Below are 15,637 nucleotides of genomic sequence, written 5' to 3'. Positions count from 1 at the left end.
CTGCGTCGGTGGTATGAGTAATATAAGTCTTATCCAAGGACATGCGAGGTTTTATCACAAATTGGAATGCATATAGGTCCACGGGTACCCTGGTACCTAAGTAGAGGGGGGCATGGGCCTGTGCGCAGTGTGAATAAATGACATGAGGTTGACCCTCGGCCCGAGCAGCGCTTAGAAGGGGATCATATGCCCACCTGGGCAGGTGATAAGTGTGGGCAGGTACCGATGGCTGTCCGTAGACCAAAAAATGAATCAAGAGTCAGAGCTTTGAACAGGACTAGTCATATTGAGACAATCAATATTTAATTGTCGAACATAATATTTAGTGAATTATTTACACAGCCTCGGTCTCGTGCGATGCAGTCTCTACGTCACAGACGCGACGGAACCCATTTCGGTCGCGTTTTGCGGGCAAAAGCCTCCACGCCGATCTTGAAATTCTCCCCTGCGACTAATTTATTCACATACTCCTGTCTCGTTCTTGATGTTGCTTGCTCAACGCTTGGGTTCTCCCATCCTGAAGCAGAACATATAAGTGGGGTTCAAAAAGGGGGCAAAGAGGTTCTTACCTTCTCTCAACCCTTGTCTACTGACGATAATACCGTCTGGAGAAAAGCTAGTGATGCGACCAGCCAGATCCAGGCATTCCTCAACAACGGATGCCGGAGTCTTAGCGACGCGATTGATTAAGCGCCACTCGAGCGCTTCTTGGGCAGATAGTCGTCTTCCAGTCATGGCAAGTTCAGATGCAAGCTGAAGGCCCACGATGCGAATGACTCGAGGAAGACCGCCCGCAGCAGCGTAAAGTCCAACTGCGACTTCGGGCAGCCCAAACTGGGCTTCGGGGGATGCCACTACCATATCACTGCACGGATTAATGCGGTCCAAATCAACAGATCCTTAGAGTTGCATACCAATTGAGGCAAATTTCAAACCCGCCCCCAAGAGCGAATCCATTTACAGCCGCGAGAACGGGCTTCTGTAGATAGAAGCAATGAAGTTAGTCAAAATGTGTGGAGAACGTAGGAGCAGATCTATCGGACAGCCGCACCTTTCCTCTGCGCTGGCTCAGCCCCATGAATCCGGACGGCGGATGGTTCATAACGGCCATCTGCTCCGCCGTCTTAGGTCCGCGACGAGATGCATTCTGTTCCGCCAGATCCTGTCCAGCGCAGAATGCCTTCTCTCCGGCGCCGGTGACAACGGCAACAAGTAGCGTCGGTTCCTCGTCAAACCACGTGAAGAGATTGTGCCCGTCCCAATGAGCATCGGACGGTAACGAATTCCGCTGCTGCTCCCGGTTTATGGTGACCAAAATGACTCCGGGTTGGGGGAAAGACAATTGGAAATATTTTGACACCGGGGGCTGGGAATGTAGAGAGTCTGCCATCTTCGCTTTGTATCTTGGACCGTAATGGTGGTTGTAATAAAACGGGAAACTAAAGGGTCTTTAAGCAGGACTTTATAGCCTGAATTAAAAGATAACCTGTTCTTTCAGCACGAGACTGTGAAGGGTGTTGGTTTATATGCAGATCAACGCAGCATCCGGATGAGGGGGCCCGAATGTACCTCGGTCGGTTAGATGCTACGCGAACAACCATTAACGAGGTCACGGTTAACCCGTGTTAGCCTCATATCCTAGCAGTCTAGGAGCAAATCATTCACGAATGTTTCAGGGATGGAAACATGATCGTTTTAAATTCAAATGTTAGTGGCCACAACGTATTCACGTCTGTAGCTGACAGATGACCGGAAGATTCAAGGAGACTTGGACAAGGAAGAAATAGCACTTCAGAGTGATTGTGGATGTCAAAGATGAATTGGTCACAGATTGGCCACCTACTAGCCAGCATTATCTCACATTTCATATAAATCTACCTGGTATATTTGGATAAATGAAAGAGGAGGAAGAGAGCACTGTATGAAGCTGTTCCACCGTAGTCCCACACATCCTGTAACTACTATTATAGATATGCCTTCGCGGGGACTTAACCCAGTCATAAGGCATGAACACATACGAAAATTCCTATGTCACAATTGATCTACTGAATATATGACTAACGAGAATTCGCGATTTTCGAGCCAGATGAGTTTGCTTCGACTCGGTCGGGAAAGGGAATCACTGGGTGGGAGAGGTCGAATTTATTGATTTTGAGCCTACCTTCGCTTCGCAATGTTATTCTCACGCTTTTGAGAGACAAGGGCTAGTAATACCTGTCACCGCGGCCACTGGGAAAGCCCTGGGTCAGGGCAAGGACACGAAGACACAATATCTTCGTCTGACAAATGCGGGGTGGCGAGGATAGCGTTCTTATCGTTGCGGGGATCCCGTTTTTTCCAACCTTCAACGTCCAGGCGAATTTCCAGCACTATACCCTACACCCTATACACCCTCCACCGGTCTCGAGAATCGACTTCAGCTCGACTCTATACCCGCCGATGGGCCCTCGTCACGAGGCCATGTGAGCATCGTCTTTTGCATGCCGCGCAGAAAAGCCGCCGACCGCACGGGTCCGGTGAAAACCCGGTCTCGCAGCGGATGTCGAGAATGTCGAGCGAGTCGAGTGCGATGTGATACCAAGAAGCCCGTGTGCACGAGATGCTGGGAGAAAGGGCTGCCATGTTCCACCAATCTCGTCCTGAAATGGGAGTCCGAATTTGTTAGTCGGGGTATGGCCTTTGGTCGTGCCGGTGTCTGGAGTAAATTCCGAGACGCAACCTCATCGGCTTCGGAATTATCAGACACGCGCAATTGGGTGTCATTGCCGGCCATTCGGCCATGGGGGTTTGTCAACACTGGAGTCGCTACATTTGAGCACCCGGAGCAAGCGGACATTGTGCTAAATGAAATGCATGCTCTCGCCCCTTTTACGCCCAGCAATAGCACTTGGTCGGCTGGTGATTTGGCTATTTTCCACTCAAGTCTGGGACCATCCATCTCTCTTTTCCCGGAGCTCTCTCATCTCGGAAATGGAGAACTATTTGATTATTATCTCCAGCAGGTGTGTCCTCGTACGACGGCAAGCTCTACCGAGTCATCGCCATTCGCGTCGGTAATATTGCCCTTCAGCACATCCGCCTCCTCCACACTCTTCAAGGCCATTCAAGCCTTGGGTGCATGCCATCGATCACGAGCCGATCCTTCCTACGGTCCGCTTGGGCTTCGCTTAAAATCTGAGACTTTGCGCGATCTTCGCCGTCGACTCGCCAACGAGGGTTCCTTGAATTGCGCCGGTGATCCCGAAGTCCTGGTTATCATGATGATGCTCTGCCTTTATGAGATTGTAGATAAATGCGATCAGCATTGGACAATCCATCTCAAAGGTGCCAAGGATCTGATTCGTCTTCGAAGGCAACAAGCAGCAGCCCTCACTAAATCCGCCGATGCACCAGACCCTGCAACCGCCTTCGCAGAGCACTTCTTTGCCTTCCAGGACGTCATGGGTCGCACTGCTTGCGCCAAGGAGGTCTTATTCGGCAGTGACTACTGGAAAGCCGATGATAAAAATATCGACTTATGGATGGGTTGCAGTCCGGAATTGGTCAATATCTTGTCTACGATTACTGATATGAGCCGGACAAGACGACAGCTTGATTCAAGCGGGACCCAAGCTACATTTTCTATGCGTGCTGCTTCTCTTGAAAGCCAACTCGAGCACTTGGTCCAGGAAGTTGGAGATGGTGACGACGAGATCTTGGCATCTGCAGCAGAGGCTAAGCGACTGGCAGCTTTACTTTACCTGCATTGCGGGCTATACGGGGCGTGCCCTACCACTCCTCTAGTAGTGGATTACGTTCACCAGATTCTTCGCCTTGTCTCGGATCTGCTGGATCGTGAAGCCCTGCCCAGTATGACCTGGCCCGTCTTCGTGGCGGCCGTAGAGCTGGACCCCTCGCAAGATGAGCTCTGGTCAGATCCTCACTGTGGATCGGCATCTGGGCGGGCAACCGTCCTGCGAGCCCTGGCTGCGATGTCTGAATCCACCATCGCCAACATCGCCCGAACGCGGGCCGTGATTGCTTCAGTATGGCAGGCGCGCGACCAGGACCTCGTGAAAGGTCCAATACAAGGCGAGTTCAACGACTGGGAAAAGTACGTTGTGCCGATCAGCGATGCCATGAGCCTAGCGTAAATTTTGTATAACTAGCGATTCTATAATTGTACAGTACTCTCTACGTCCCTGCCTAATTAATAACCAAATACTCCAGTGATGACGGTTAACAACAAGCAAGTTCCCCAAGGTTCAGGTCGTCTATAATTTTGAGCCATGAGTATCTTATCCAAAGAAAGGTGCAAGCTCGTGTACAGAAGCGAACGTGGTGTGAAAAGGAACCAAAAGAGAGAGCTCGCACAATGTTGCAAGGAGCGTGGGGTCGACCCAACTCGAAGACGATAGCCTATCCATTCGTATCTCGAAGAGACAGTGCGGGGCGATCCGTTTCGGGTTTAGCGCCTTGTAGCGGCCATTGCGCTTCATCGTGAACGAACGTCTGGTTAACAATGTCTACTTTCTTCTAGCCATTCTATCGGACAATGGCGCAGGTCCGGCCCTCGGCGCCTGGGCGTAGCTCATCCGCCCATTTGTTTGAGAGCAAGCTCAGCCAACAACTATCCCAACCAGAAACCGCCCACCCGGAGCATACGCGCTCACCCAAATCGCGCTCTCTGTCCGATGCGTCGAAACCTACGACGCCCCAGCCGTCGACAGGGGATTTGAATCGACCGCCCAGCAAAGACGATAGTGCACTTCCTTCGTTGCCGGCAACACCGAATCGATCGTCAAGCCAGGCGAACCTATCTCTAAACCTCTCCAACGCGCCTTCTCCTTCGCTCGCCAACCGCGGACCTCTGTCACCAAAACTCGATTCATCTCATATATATGGGTCGCCGGGATCAGTCCTGCCTCGGCGCTCACGAGGTCTTGACTTCTCGCGCGCTTGCACCAACCTTCATCACTCTACACTTGCAGAGTCCTCGCCGGACTCATCCCCGACCGTTGGAGGACGCGGCATGACCATTCCTCAAAGGCGTGGATCACAAGGCTCTACCTCAATTCCACCGTTTTCCACCTCCGCCTCCGGTCCCGCCGACCGCACGGCCATCTCCAGTTCAGTGTCGAGCGTGAACATGATGGAATCGGATACCAGCAGCAGTGACGATGATGACGAAGTCATGATGGGCGACCGTGACGATCCCATGCTTACCACGCCGCAGGCGGCGCGGATGGGCAGTGGCCCGAGTGCTTTCGCGACGGGTAATATCCAAAGTCCTGGAAATGAGTGGATGGGCGGCTACTCACAAGCAGCAGCCAGCCTCATGAGCTTTCAGCGAGCTCGCTTCCGCAAAGGACGTAGTCGGCACAGTTCAAGCAGTGCCAGTGGGAACAGCTCCAAACCCAGCCCCGGCCCCCCCTCATTCTCCTCCGATCTTGAAAAGCGTGGAAAACTCCACGGGAGGCTATTTCGGCCCACGGCAAACAGCCCATTCACGACGGGAGAGTCTGAGTTTGGGCACGCGTGATCTTCGATTATCGGACTTAAGTGACGATGGGGAGGGTCGTGCCGTTCGAGCAGGAAGTCCAACTGCAGCGTCCCATTTAGATGGCGGACCACTGGGAGTGATTCGTCGCGCTGTCACTCGGCGAGGAAGCCTACTAGTAAGTGTTCTTGGTAGTGACATATATTCAAATTCACCGTCTTACCACTGCAATAGCCCAAAACCAAGACGTTTGCTCGTATTCGAGCAGCTCTCATGGAAGAAAGCGCGCCTATCGACAGTGATATGAAACGGGAGGCAGAGGTCATTCAGCAGGTTCGCGACACCGAGCCCGAGACCTCACCTACACTCAGTGATTTCCCATCCCTCCATCCTCCTCCGGATGAGGCAGCGCCGGACGCCGATCCTATACACGCAAAGGCTCGTGAATCTTCCAGTAGCTTCAGCAAGCAGGCGAGCCGCAACTCTGGCGGCGTCGAATTTTGGAACTCGTTTGATGAGCGCTACCGCACTCCACCACCACCGCCTTTGCGCCAAACAGGCACGTCCATGGCGGATGATGATATGTTTATGGACATAACTCCGTCAACAACTATCGGGTCCACGGCCGACTCAAAAGCGCGCTCCCGCTCTTCGACACCCCATCCTCCCGGAATGGTCATTGGTGAAATCCGGCGCAAGAGACGTCGGGACGACGACTTCGATCCCAACCTCTTCAAGCGCCGGGCCGTTTCTCCCAGTGTGAGTGCCCAGAGCAGCCCGGTTCTGACCCATTCCTCCGTCGTCGATAACGGGCCTAGTATCTGGGGGCCATCATTCAAGCTTGGTGCACCCTTCTCCGAACGTCCTAGCACAAGCTCTGATAATGGACATGGAGGCAGTAACAATAATAATAATCGGACCACACCTCACGCGGGTGGCACCAAGCGTGTGGGTCTACAAGGCATGACCGAGGCCAGTGATGGCTTTATGAACATGAGCATTGAGTAACTTAAAAAAGACTCGATATGATGCATTCCGGTGGATTTGGTGCACTCGAGCATATTGTCGGGATGACGTGTTTTGTTTTTTTTTTCCTTGTTATATTGGCATGGCGCTGGGGGAACCTTCATACCTGATACACACTTCTTTTCAAGCGACGAGATACCTTATATTATTGCAACCCCCTTATATGAATATTAGGAATCCAATTTGGTATTCGTATTGAAGATTGAAGAGTAGAGTTGCCGCCTTAAACCACGTGTGGATCGCTCTCCGCCCGCACTCGAGCTCCCCTTCTCCTACACCACAGCTTGACTTCCCCTCTACCTTGTGCTGCACACCTCCCTTGCTATGTCTTCCATTATTGAGCTCGCGTCTGCCTTTATCGAGGGAGCTCCTCCCGGCGAGGTATGCCAATGTTTGGGAACTCCCCCCAGATTACCCCTCCGCGACCCTGAAGATACACGCTGACCTTGGACCCGATTGCAATAGCTCGCCGATGTTGTTGCCGGTAATATACCTTCTCGCCGACCCTAGCCCCATGTCGTTAGATTGCGCACACCACCATCATTCCCCGATCCCAATATTGATACTGAGTTCCCGGCTACAGATGTCCAGACCCTGACCGAGGGCGACAACATTCTCTCTTCCCTCACCCCCGCATTCGAGCGCTACAATGAAAGCCAGCTCACCACTGTGAAGCTGCCCGGATCAAGCCAAGAGGTAGTTCCAGCAATCGGATGCCCATTCTTCCGCTCCCTCGGACGCTGACATCGGCTTGCTACAAGGTTATTGTGAGTGAATTCAACAAGCTGGAGGGCAATCGCTATTTCGACTCGGAAAGCCAGACCTCGTTCGAGATCGACCACATCACACAGGTAAGGCGAGAGTAACCAGATTCGAATTACAATGTTGGAAACTGACCGCTTGGGATTCAAAGACCGCCTCTGGAGCGCAATCAGCGCCGTTGGAATCCCAGAATGCCGATCTGATGTAAGAGAACGAACCTCATGTGGGACTTCTCGAAGAATCACTGACCCTGCAATCTAGTAAATCGCTTCTGAAGTCGCTGGCCATCCACGCCCGTGAACATTACCCCAGCTGCTCCTACGGTGTCTACCCTGTCGAGAATGACTCTGCCGTCGCTATTCTCCTGGTTGCGAACCGATACTCCCCTAACAACTTCTGGTATGTAGATTTAGCCTTGAGGAGCATCTGAGATAGACTGACCATCGCTATTACAGGAATGGCCGATTCCGATCCATTTACACAGTCCCCGTCTCCTCTTCGTCCGCAACCTTGACCGGCAAGATCTACGTTGACGTGCACTACTATGAAGATGGAAATGTGGCTCTCAACACCAACAAGCCCGTCAATGTTTCGGTCCCTTCAGTGTCCGCCGAATCGATTATGTCCCGCATCGCTACGGTCGAGCGCGACTACCAGGAGGAGCTGAACAAAGCATTCGTTCAAATGTCAGAGGGTGCATTCAAGGGACTCCGGAGACAACTCCCCATTACGCGACAGAAGGTCGAGTGGGAGAAGATCGGAGGATACCGTCTGGGCCAGAACATCCAAGGGAAATAAAGCAGAGTCGAGTGAGAGCGACATCACGCGGGAGGAATTATGAGCGTTGGATCCATATATCCCTACTATACTGCAACTTCGATTACTTGCACATTTACTTCTTTCAAATGCTGTTCAACGTTGTACTTAGCCTTCTCAAGTCCCTGGCGTATGCAGGCGCAACCTCCAACCTCCCAGTCCAGTCCACACGACAACACATTGCTATCGAAGCGTAGATTGGAATCAATACTCCGCCTGTTCATGTGAACAGCGCTGTATTTCCAACGAGGATCGACGCTATGGTGCGCTACAAACGGGCTTAATAAGCAGTGTTTTCAATCTAGCGGCACAACCCGATGTCAACTCACAATTCTCTCCACCCCCACGCCCCAGGACCCGAAGACCACAGATTCACGATGATTGCACACTTCAATCGCTTTGTCAATAACGGTGCCGGCCTGGAGAAGACCCTCCGCCTGATCCAGTCCGTGGCGCAGATCGCCGCGGTCTTCAGTATCGGTAGCACCGCCGTGCGATTGACGACCGCCAAGTTGCAATTGGCCCTGAGTGAGTGATCAATGGCCCCTGAAATGGTGTAGTGTTGGCCGACGTATTCCATTGATGCTGATACTGCTATAGCGCGGAGGTTTTTCCGCTTCTTTGGCTTCATCGAGTCATTTCAGCGCGTATCCGCGCTGCTTAGCAAGGAAGGAATGGGTTCTGTGCCGGGCTGGATTGATCTGGCCAAGTGGACTTGTTTCGGTCTATACTTTGTGCTGGAAGATTTGACTATTGTACGTCTTTCTCGATATGGTTGTAACGGTGCTAACACGGAAGTAGTTGCATGCCATGGGCGTCTATATTGTGCCCTGGGAGGAACGAGTCATGCGCGAGGCGAATCAATTCTGGTTCTACGCTCTGTCTCTCTCTCTCCTTGGCGCTGTTTACGCACTTCTCTCCCCTTCTCCGGCGTCTACGTCGCAGGAAAAGAAAGGTCGGAAGAACGAAAAAGCTGCTGCGGCCACAGTCAGTACTTCGGCTTTGGCGAAACAGATTGTGGTAGAAAGCTGTGATCTATTGATTCCCGCGGAACTACTGGGATGGTATCCCACCGGCGACTTGATTTTGGGTGTGACTATGGTACTGAGCACGCTAATCACTGGTCAGGGCATCTGGTCGCGTGTCTAAGTTGACCTGGGGTCAGGATAGAATGAACATGGTAGACGCCCGAATGGTGCGTTGTTGGCCTTCCGAATAGAGATATAAAATGACGGGAAACCATAAGCTAAACCGACATATAACATACATCAACAAAAAACATTGAATAGAACCGCCTGGTTTATTTCAGAGTCTCTAAACCAAATAAATAAGCTGAAAGACCCAACGGACCCAAGGCTCTACTGTTCACCCACATGTAGCCCTGGGAGCTGCTGGGATGCATTACGGGATAGTTAACGTAAAGTTTCAAAGTGTGATGTCTACCTCCTAGAAGGTTTACTTTGTGCATGCTTACATTGGGACACTTTTGCCTCAGCCAAGAGGGTTGGCCAAATGATTATTCGACCTCTGGAGTTGACCGTGGTACAACTAGTTGTTACAAGCATGGAGTTGAGATTGACACGGAGAGCTAAATGTAGTGTTGTTGATCGTTTCCGGAAAGAAGCAATTCTTCACCGCCGCATGTTTGGCCGAGTGCTTGTAGGTAAACACTTAAATTATCTAGCATGTCCGAAATCTTCGGAGATACAATTATGTCTTTTCCCGAGCGAAGTTCACCTTCGAATCGATCAAAGCTATGAGATCTATATCAGCAGGCAAACAGGTCATTTGAGCATGTTCACTTTATAAACCTTGAAATGCCTTTCTAATTAAAATTCTCCAAACTAATCCAAGTTGCTTTTTCTGCAGGGCAAAAATATTTTCATCCTGAGCACACATGGAAGAGAACAAAAAAATGGACTCGCGGGGAATCGAACCCCGGACCACTCCCATGCTAAGGGAGTATTATACCACTAAACCACAAGCCCAGTTCATATTATCGATTTTCATTTTGTGATTAATTAATGAAAAACAAAAAATCCCGTCAGTATACGCGGATGATTCGAGCGCTTCCCCTGCAACTTTTTTCGAGAAGGTCCGATTCCTCCTGACGGTAATGAATGTCGGCCGCAAGTTCAGTAAGGTTATTTTCTCTGCAGAGAATGCCAAGTCAAGGTGAGCAGGTTTCTCCGTTTTCTGACGGTGCTGACCTTCAAACAGTGCGAGACCGAACCCTCGTGTCGGAACTGCACGGCATACAGTAAGAACACCCAGGATACCGCAATGCTGTTCCGCTGATACTCTGCAATGAGAATGAGATCGAGAAGCGGATCGCCAGAAGAGATCAAAGCAAGTCCAAGAAGACCGATCCGACTGAGAAACAGCTCGTTAGGTGAACCTCCAAGCTCCAATAATCTGTCCAATTCTTGATTCCTGCTCGATGCATCCTGGAAAAGTCATCCCTCGATCGCGTAGTCACAAATCGCTTGGGTATCTCTGTAAAGGTTGATCTGATCTCGGGATTCTCCATTAAATAGAGTCATGGAAGACGCGAAAAGAAAAGAGACAAAATGCCTCAAGAGATAGATCTACAAGGCCGTATCTTCATTAAAGAGAGAGAGAGAGAGAGGGAGGATAGTACTTGTTTGTTTAGGCTGAAACTCAATGAAGATGTACGTGAACGTAATCTGAATTTGATTACAAACTTCAAAGTGCTCTATTGTTTTCATCCAGACTCTCCTACCATTCTCATTTAAAATCCACCGCTTCCAGAACTGCAGCTCAGCAGCTCTGCCCAGCAACCGTGATGGCTCGCAACAAGCTGCGTATCCTGCTCTCATTCTACTCACTTCCGAAACATCACACGATTCACACTGCCCTCCTCATCACGAACAAGATTAAGAATGGAGCGAAGAGAGGAACAATCTCAGCCAGAAAGTGGCACGTGAAGAATACCATCCAGCTCATAAATCATGTCCCCGCGAGACCTTGGCGTCGCGAGAGAGAAATTATTCCCGACATCGACAATGACCTCCGCCTACTAGCCTGTGCAGTGATCGCCAAAGTCTACGACATCGACGAAGTGGAGAGACTCATAAACTCCGTGCCTGTCTATCAACCCGAGGACGTCGACCAGGATATGGCGTGCGTGTTCGACTCCAACATCTGGGCAAAGGAAGCAATGAAAGAGTTGAGATGGGAGAATGTTGTGAAGGCGACCCTCGTTACTAAGGCGGAGGAAAAGTTGAACCTTTATATTGCCAATCACCCAGCAAGATGGAACGTCCAGAGTGGAACTGACGTGCAGGGCGAGCCCCCGATCGTTCCGATCATCGACATGTTTACGGGGAAGATGCTGCGAGAGTGAAACGATGTATTGAGTTGGGCATAGCCCCAAGCTTGTCAATGGAAATACGAGCAAGGCTGAGCCTTTTGCCACAAGAATCAAGTCGACCTTATTCTAGATCGGGGATAGGTGGGTATCTGCCTGACCACACTGCGTATTTGATTGCACCGATGATCACGGCCCGTTCCTTGGGTCTGTGTCCTAGTCGGGAAATTTCGTATCCGGGCTACGGCTGACCTTAACGTATGGCGATGGCCTAAACTATATAAACCGGCTTCGATATTCCTTCAAATCCATGCATAAGAAGACCAACCTATCATGCCTATTACTCTTCATCCAGTACAACCGGACTTCAAGGAGACTCAGACTTCACTGTCTTCCGCTAGCTCCAGCACTTTGTGCCCCTTCACCGACAGTCCATCGTCTTTCTATGCATCTCGAACCCTTAAAGTCAATGCACTGGGCATCAGAGCATTACGGCTGCCCATTCCATCCCGTCAAAGAGAAATAGTTGTCTCTGATGACGACAGCGAGGTCTATGTTTCCACTAGAAACAAACGCTGGTCCGGCAATTGCATCTTGTCTTCTTCCAAGACAGGCAGCCTCATCCAAACTGACTATTCCTTTGGCCCAAATCCTACCATTTTACGACTTCTGCAGAGCCCGGGAGTCATCTCCGAGGAAACCAAAGTGACAGGCCGATGGACCTCCCGCTCAACGAGCTTTATTTTCAGGGACAGAGACTTTGAATGGAAGTATGTCAAAGAGAAACGCTCAGATAGCAAGGAGGCCCATCTGCTCATCTTGCAAATGGTCAACAAGAAAGATGATCATTGTCGAATCGCTCAGCTTGTCCGTGATAAAGCAACTCGCACGCCCGGTACCAGCAAATGTCGAGCGGGGAACGGCGGGGAATTGCAGATCGATGATGCGGCTTTAGTTGAGTGCGAGCTGGAAGAGTCTATCGTCGTGGCAACATGTCTGGTAATGCTAAAGCGAGAAGTTGACCGGCGTAGAATAGTTCAGTGTGCGGTGATTGCCGGAGCGGTTGGTGCCTGCTCCTGATGTGATGGGGTTTCGGTGCTTAGTCGGTGTTTGAATTGATCAAGGTAATTTGTTGATATGAAAGTAGCGTGTATTATTGCCTAATCGCTTTGTCATTTTAATTCGAGAATCCAATACTGTCATGATGTTCACTGAAGTTCTACTGCCCGCTTTCTTGTCTTCTCCCACTTCTCCACCGCCTGCATTTCTTCGATTCAACATCATCAATGACTGGCCAGCTCGGCGAAATCTCGAAAGAAGCGGACTGGATCAAAGCTGAGATGTCTGACAAAAATACGGAGATGACGAAGAAGCAACAGGAACCGAGAAAATTGTTTGTTATGCTGATCCAGTCCGATACAGAGCTACGTGACAAGGAAATGGTGCGGAAGCTAAAGAAACTGGGCGAGGGTTTTGTGATGATGGTCAGTCTGGTTACAGACACTATTTGGTTGTCATTGATGTTGTCATTGAAATTACGAGATCGTGTTCAGGTTCGATAGTCTCCTTCGTTTCTTCGCAATGGAATCTATACTTCTCTATTTTTTATTTTTTTCGGATCTTGTGCTCTATGGAATACGCGGGAGGGCCGGCCCGTCCTGCGTCCTGCGTCCATTGCGTTCCCTTGGCCCTTAAAATTTCCACTCAACTTGTGATTCAACCCTGTAAGTTATTGTCCCTCACTTGCGCTCGTTTAATAATTCGGCGATGTGTCCATTTAGCCAATAACCCTCCAGTGCCTCCAAAGGCATCGTCTTGGCGCCCGAGATCCAGCCTTTGCACTCCTGGGCCCCACAAGTGCATGTGAATGCCTGATCCATATCCCACTCCGTACTGGGATAGAAGAAAGTGAGGGCATCGCCCTTCTTCAGCGGCTTTTCATCGACCACGCGCACTTCCATGCGGGCCATGTCAAAAACCACGCTCGGCGCGCATGAATGGTTGCAGTAAACCACTGGGAACCGCGTCAGTCAGCGAATTGCGTCAATTGCGACTGGAGTCTTGCCAAGGGCTTACAGTCAGAGTTCAGCTCGATGTGTGAGTCGGGTCCCGTCTGGACACTGGTATAGGCCTTCTTGCCGGGCGTGATGCCCGTGATCTTGGCAAAAAGCGCACCGGCCGGCAGATCAACGAGGGATTCGGCACCGCTGCTAAAGGCTTTGGCGTTGCGGTTTACGTGGAGACGGTCGGGATGAGTCGGAGCGGGGACCTCGCTGCGGAGCGCAGGGACGGCGGGGATGGGATCGAAGGAGGGCGACATGGTGATAGAATTGGTGAAATGGATTCAAAAGCTGAATAGGACAGTATGTGGGCAGGTCAATTGGCTTATAAACTAGAGGGTTCCTTTCAACCGAGGGAAGGGGGAGCGGCCAAGAAACTCTGCTGTTCTCCTCGGATTGCAACAGGGCCGAGGCGAAATTGGGCCGTATGACGCCAGTCCGCGGAGAGAGAGCCTAAAGCGACTAACCCCAGGTACTAACGTATTAAACTCCATCGTGGAGATGACACCAGGAAACTTCTAGCGGGCGATCGACCTGGTCGGTGCACTACCGGGGCGCGCAACCACAGAAACGTCTTTCGGTGAATCCACTTTTAGCCCAGCCCGGCTACAAATGGAAAGATTTCCGGTTTTGCATGTGGGAGACTGACGGTTCCTAATATTCAAAGTGAAAATCCAGGAGGGGGCACGATGATCAATATCAATTGCATTTTATAAGGTGTTGATAACATGTGAAAATGGCTTGGTTAGTTCATCTCGCGTAGCAACTCTTTCCCGTTCAACCACCTCTCCAGATTCTCGGCAACCTCTTCATACCATCCATGGAGCAAATCTTCTTCTCCATAGCCCATGTGTGGTGATAAAATTACCTCCGAGCGTCCATCCTGGCCCCAAGCAGTGGTTCTCCAGGGACTATCCAATGGCAACGGCTCCGGATCGAACACGTCTAACGCGGCGCCCCTTATTCCGCCTGCCTTCAAGGATTCCAGTAAATCCGCTTCATCTATAAGAGGTCCACGTGATGTGTTGACAATGATGGCCCGCTTCTTCATAGCGTCCAGTTCCGGTTTAGCAACAATCCCCCGAGTACGTTCAGAGAGAACGTTATGCACGCTAACCACGTCTGCGGTCGCAAAGAAAGCAGACTTGGAAGGAGAAACGACGAAGGTTCCAGCAGGCAAGCCATGAGCTAGAGCTTGCTCGTCCGCTTTTTCTTGTGTCAGATTAGTCGACCAGGCGATTACCTCCATTCCAAAGGCTTCAATAGCAATCTTGGCCGTTTGCGCGCTATTAGGCGGTTAGCTTAACAAGAGTACATGGACGCTCTACTAGAACTTTATTACCCTAATTTGCCAAGTCCTAAAACCCCTAGAGACTTGCCGCTAAGATTGAACCCAAGAGATCCCTGCCAGCGACCTTGCTTCACGGCGGCATCGTCTCTTGCAATGTGCCGTGCCAACCCCAATATCAGAGCCCAGGTATGCTGCACAGTCGAATTCACGCCCGGGGGGCGGCCCTCAGTGCCAGCAACGGGAATCCCTCGCTCGGAAAATGAAGCGAGATCTAGTGCCAGGTTTCTTGTCCCGGTGGTCAAGAGTAGTTTCAGGTTTGGGAGAGCTGTAACGGTCTGCATGAGTCAGCAAACCGAAACCGCAATGCAATTGTGGGTAATCGCAAAGGGAAACTCACTGATGCGAAAAAGGGCGTGCGCTCACGCATGGCTAGTACCACGTCGAATGGCAGGAGTCTCTGGATGAGTGCATCTTGCTGTATGGGGTCGCGGGGATCGAGGGTCTCGGGAAAGGAATGAATCTCGATGCGTGGCTCTAAGTGGGTAAAATGTGAGAGTCCAATGTTCTGATAGTCGTCCAGGATGGCGAATTTGGGCTTCGACATAGTGATAGAGAAGTGTTCTCGATGGAGAAGATTCAAAAGTTCATTTGCGACAGAGCTTCATCCAAGTACAGCGTCGCGGGGGGTTCGGCTGTTCTTTTTGCCGTAAGTGGGGTTTTGGAGGAAGTAGTTACGAGGTAAACACCCATGACGTAAGTCATTAGACCGGAGGCATTGAAAGGCCATCGAAATATTTCTCACGAGTGCAAAGTGCTATTGGGCTTGATGAATTTGAAAGAACAATTGACGTGTCTTCACGAGGTCTTGTATT

At 50.8% G+C, this 15,637-nt stretch overlaps 10 protein-coding genes across 10 annotated transcripts; 7 read left to right on the top strand and 3 right to left on the bottom strand.

Annotated features, from left to right (window-relative positions):
• Positions 1 to 371: 371 nt before the first annotated feature.
• Positions 372 to 1,390, bottom strand: N7443_005269 (enoyl-CoA hydratase/isomerase family protein; the record flags this gene model as incomplete). Its single annotated transcript, XM_056885325.1, has 4 exons — positions 372 to 517; positions 570 to 865; positions 915 to 979; positions 1,052 to 1,390. The coding sequence occupies 4 exons, from the start codon at positions 1,388 to 1,390 to the stop codon at positions 372 to 374; spliced, it is 846 nt and encodes a 281-aa protein (XP_056743603.1).
• Positions 1,391 to 2,480: 1,090 nt separating this feature from the next.
• On the top strand, positions 2,481 to 4,133 carry N7443_005268 (Zn(II)2Cys6 transcription factor; the record flags this gene model as incomplete). Its single annotated transcript, XM_056885324.1, has 1 exon — positions 2,481 to 4,133. One exon carries the CDS (start codon positions 2,481 to 2,483, stop codon positions 4,131 to 4,133), a length of 1,653 nt encoding a protein of 550 aa, XP_056743602.1.
• A 401-nt stretch (positions 4,134 to 4,534) lies between these two features.
• On the top strand, positions 4,535 to 6,487 carry N7443_005267 (armadillo-type protein; the record flags this gene model as incomplete). Its single annotated transcript, XM_056885323.1, is given in 3 exon segments — positions 4,535 to 5,354; positions 5,365 to 5,657; positions 5,714 to 6,487. The coding sequence occupies 3 exon segments, from the start codon at positions 4,535 to 4,537 to the stop codon at positions 6,485 to 6,487; spliced, it is 1,887 nt and encodes a 628-aa protein (XP_056743601.1).
• Positions 6,488 to 6,829: 342 nt separating this feature from the next.
• Positions 6,830 to 8,065, top strand: N7443_005266 (F-actin-capping protein subunit alpha; the record flags this gene model as incomplete). Its single annotated transcript, XM_056885322.1, has 7 exons — positions 6,830 to 6,886; positions 6,971 to 6,989; positions 7,089 to 7,201; positions 7,267 to 7,356; positions 7,419 to 7,471; positions 7,529 to 7,666; positions 7,723 to 8,065. 7 exons carry the CDS (start codon positions 6,830 to 6,832, stop codon positions 8,063 to 8,065), a joined length of 813 nt encoding a protein of 270 aa, XP_056743600.1.
• A 395-nt stretch (positions 8,066 to 8,460) lies between these two features.
• Positions 8,461 to 10,100, top strand: N7443_005265 (uncharacterized protein; the record flags this gene model as incomplete). The annotated part of the gene is made up of 4 exons (XM_056885321.1): positions 8,461 to 8,611; positions 8,684 to 8,838; positions 8,885 to 9,224; positions 9,988 to 10,100. 4 exons carry the CDS (start codon positions 8,461 to 8,463, stop codon positions 10,098 to 10,100), a joined length of 759 nt encoding a protein of 252 aa, XP_056743599.1.
• Positions 10,101 to 10,889: 789 nt separating this feature from the next.
• N7443_005264 (uncharacterized protein) lies at positions 10,890 to 11,450 on the top strand (the record flags this gene model as incomplete). The annotated part of the gene is made up of 1 exon (XM_056885320.1): positions 10,890 to 11,450. The coding sequence occupies one exon, from the start codon at positions 10,890 to 10,892 to the stop codon at positions 11,448 to 11,450; it is 561 nt and encodes a 186-aa protein (XP_056743598.1).
• A 297-nt stretch (positions 11,451 to 11,747) lies between these two features.
• Positions 11,748 to 12,494, top strand: N7443_005263 (uncharacterized protein; the record flags this gene model as incomplete). The annotated part of the gene is made up of 1 exon (XM_056885319.1): positions 11,748 to 12,494. The coding sequence occupies one exon, from the start codon at positions 11,748 to 11,750 to the stop codon at positions 12,492 to 12,494; it is 747 nt and encodes a 248-aa protein (XP_056743597.1).
• A 206-nt stretch (positions 12,495 to 12,700) lies between these two features.
• Positions 12,701 to 12,976, top strand: N7443_005262 (uncharacterized protein; the record flags this gene model as incomplete). The annotated part of the gene is made up of 1 exon (XM_056885318.1): positions 12,701 to 12,976. One exon carries the CDS (start codon positions 12,701 to 12,703, stop codon positions 12,974 to 12,976), a length of 276 nt encoding a protein of 91 aa, XP_056743596.1.
• A 177-nt stretch (positions 12,977 to 13,153) lies between these two features.
• N7443_005261 (uncharacterized protein) lies at positions 13,154 to 13,734 on the bottom strand (the record flags this gene model as incomplete). Its single annotated transcript, XM_056885317.1, has 2 exons — positions 13,154 to 13,428; positions 13,491 to 13,734. The coding sequence occupies 2 exons, from the start codon at positions 13,732 to 13,734 to the stop codon at positions 13,154 to 13,156; spliced, it is 519 nt and encodes a 172-aa protein (XP_056743595.1).
• Positions 13,735 to 14,219: 485 nt separating this feature from the next.
• On the bottom strand, positions 14,220 to 15,369 carry N7443_005260 (D-2-hydroxyacid dehydrogenase family protein; the record flags this gene model as incomplete). Its single annotated transcript, XM_056885316.1, has 3 exons — positions 14,220 to 14,760; positions 14,817 to 15,100; positions 15,163 to 15,369. 3 exons carry the CDS (start codon positions 15,367 to 15,369, stop codon positions 14,220 to 14,222), a joined length of 1,032 nt encoding a protein of 343 aa, XP_056743594.1.
• Between the last annotated feature and the right edge of the window lie 268 nt (positions 15,370 to 15,637).

Source organism: Penicillium atrosanguineum, assembly GCF_028827265.1.
Source record: "Penicillium atrosanguineum strain IBT 20685 chromosome Unknown utg000003l_segment0_segment0, whole genome shotgun sequence".
Lineage (NCBI taxonomy): Eukaryota > Fungi > Ascomycota > Eurotiomycetes > Eurotiales > Aspergillaceae > Penicillium > Penicillium atrosanguineum.
Note: the sequence above shows the minus strand (reverse complement) of the source record. Positions and strands in the feature narration are given on the sequence as shown.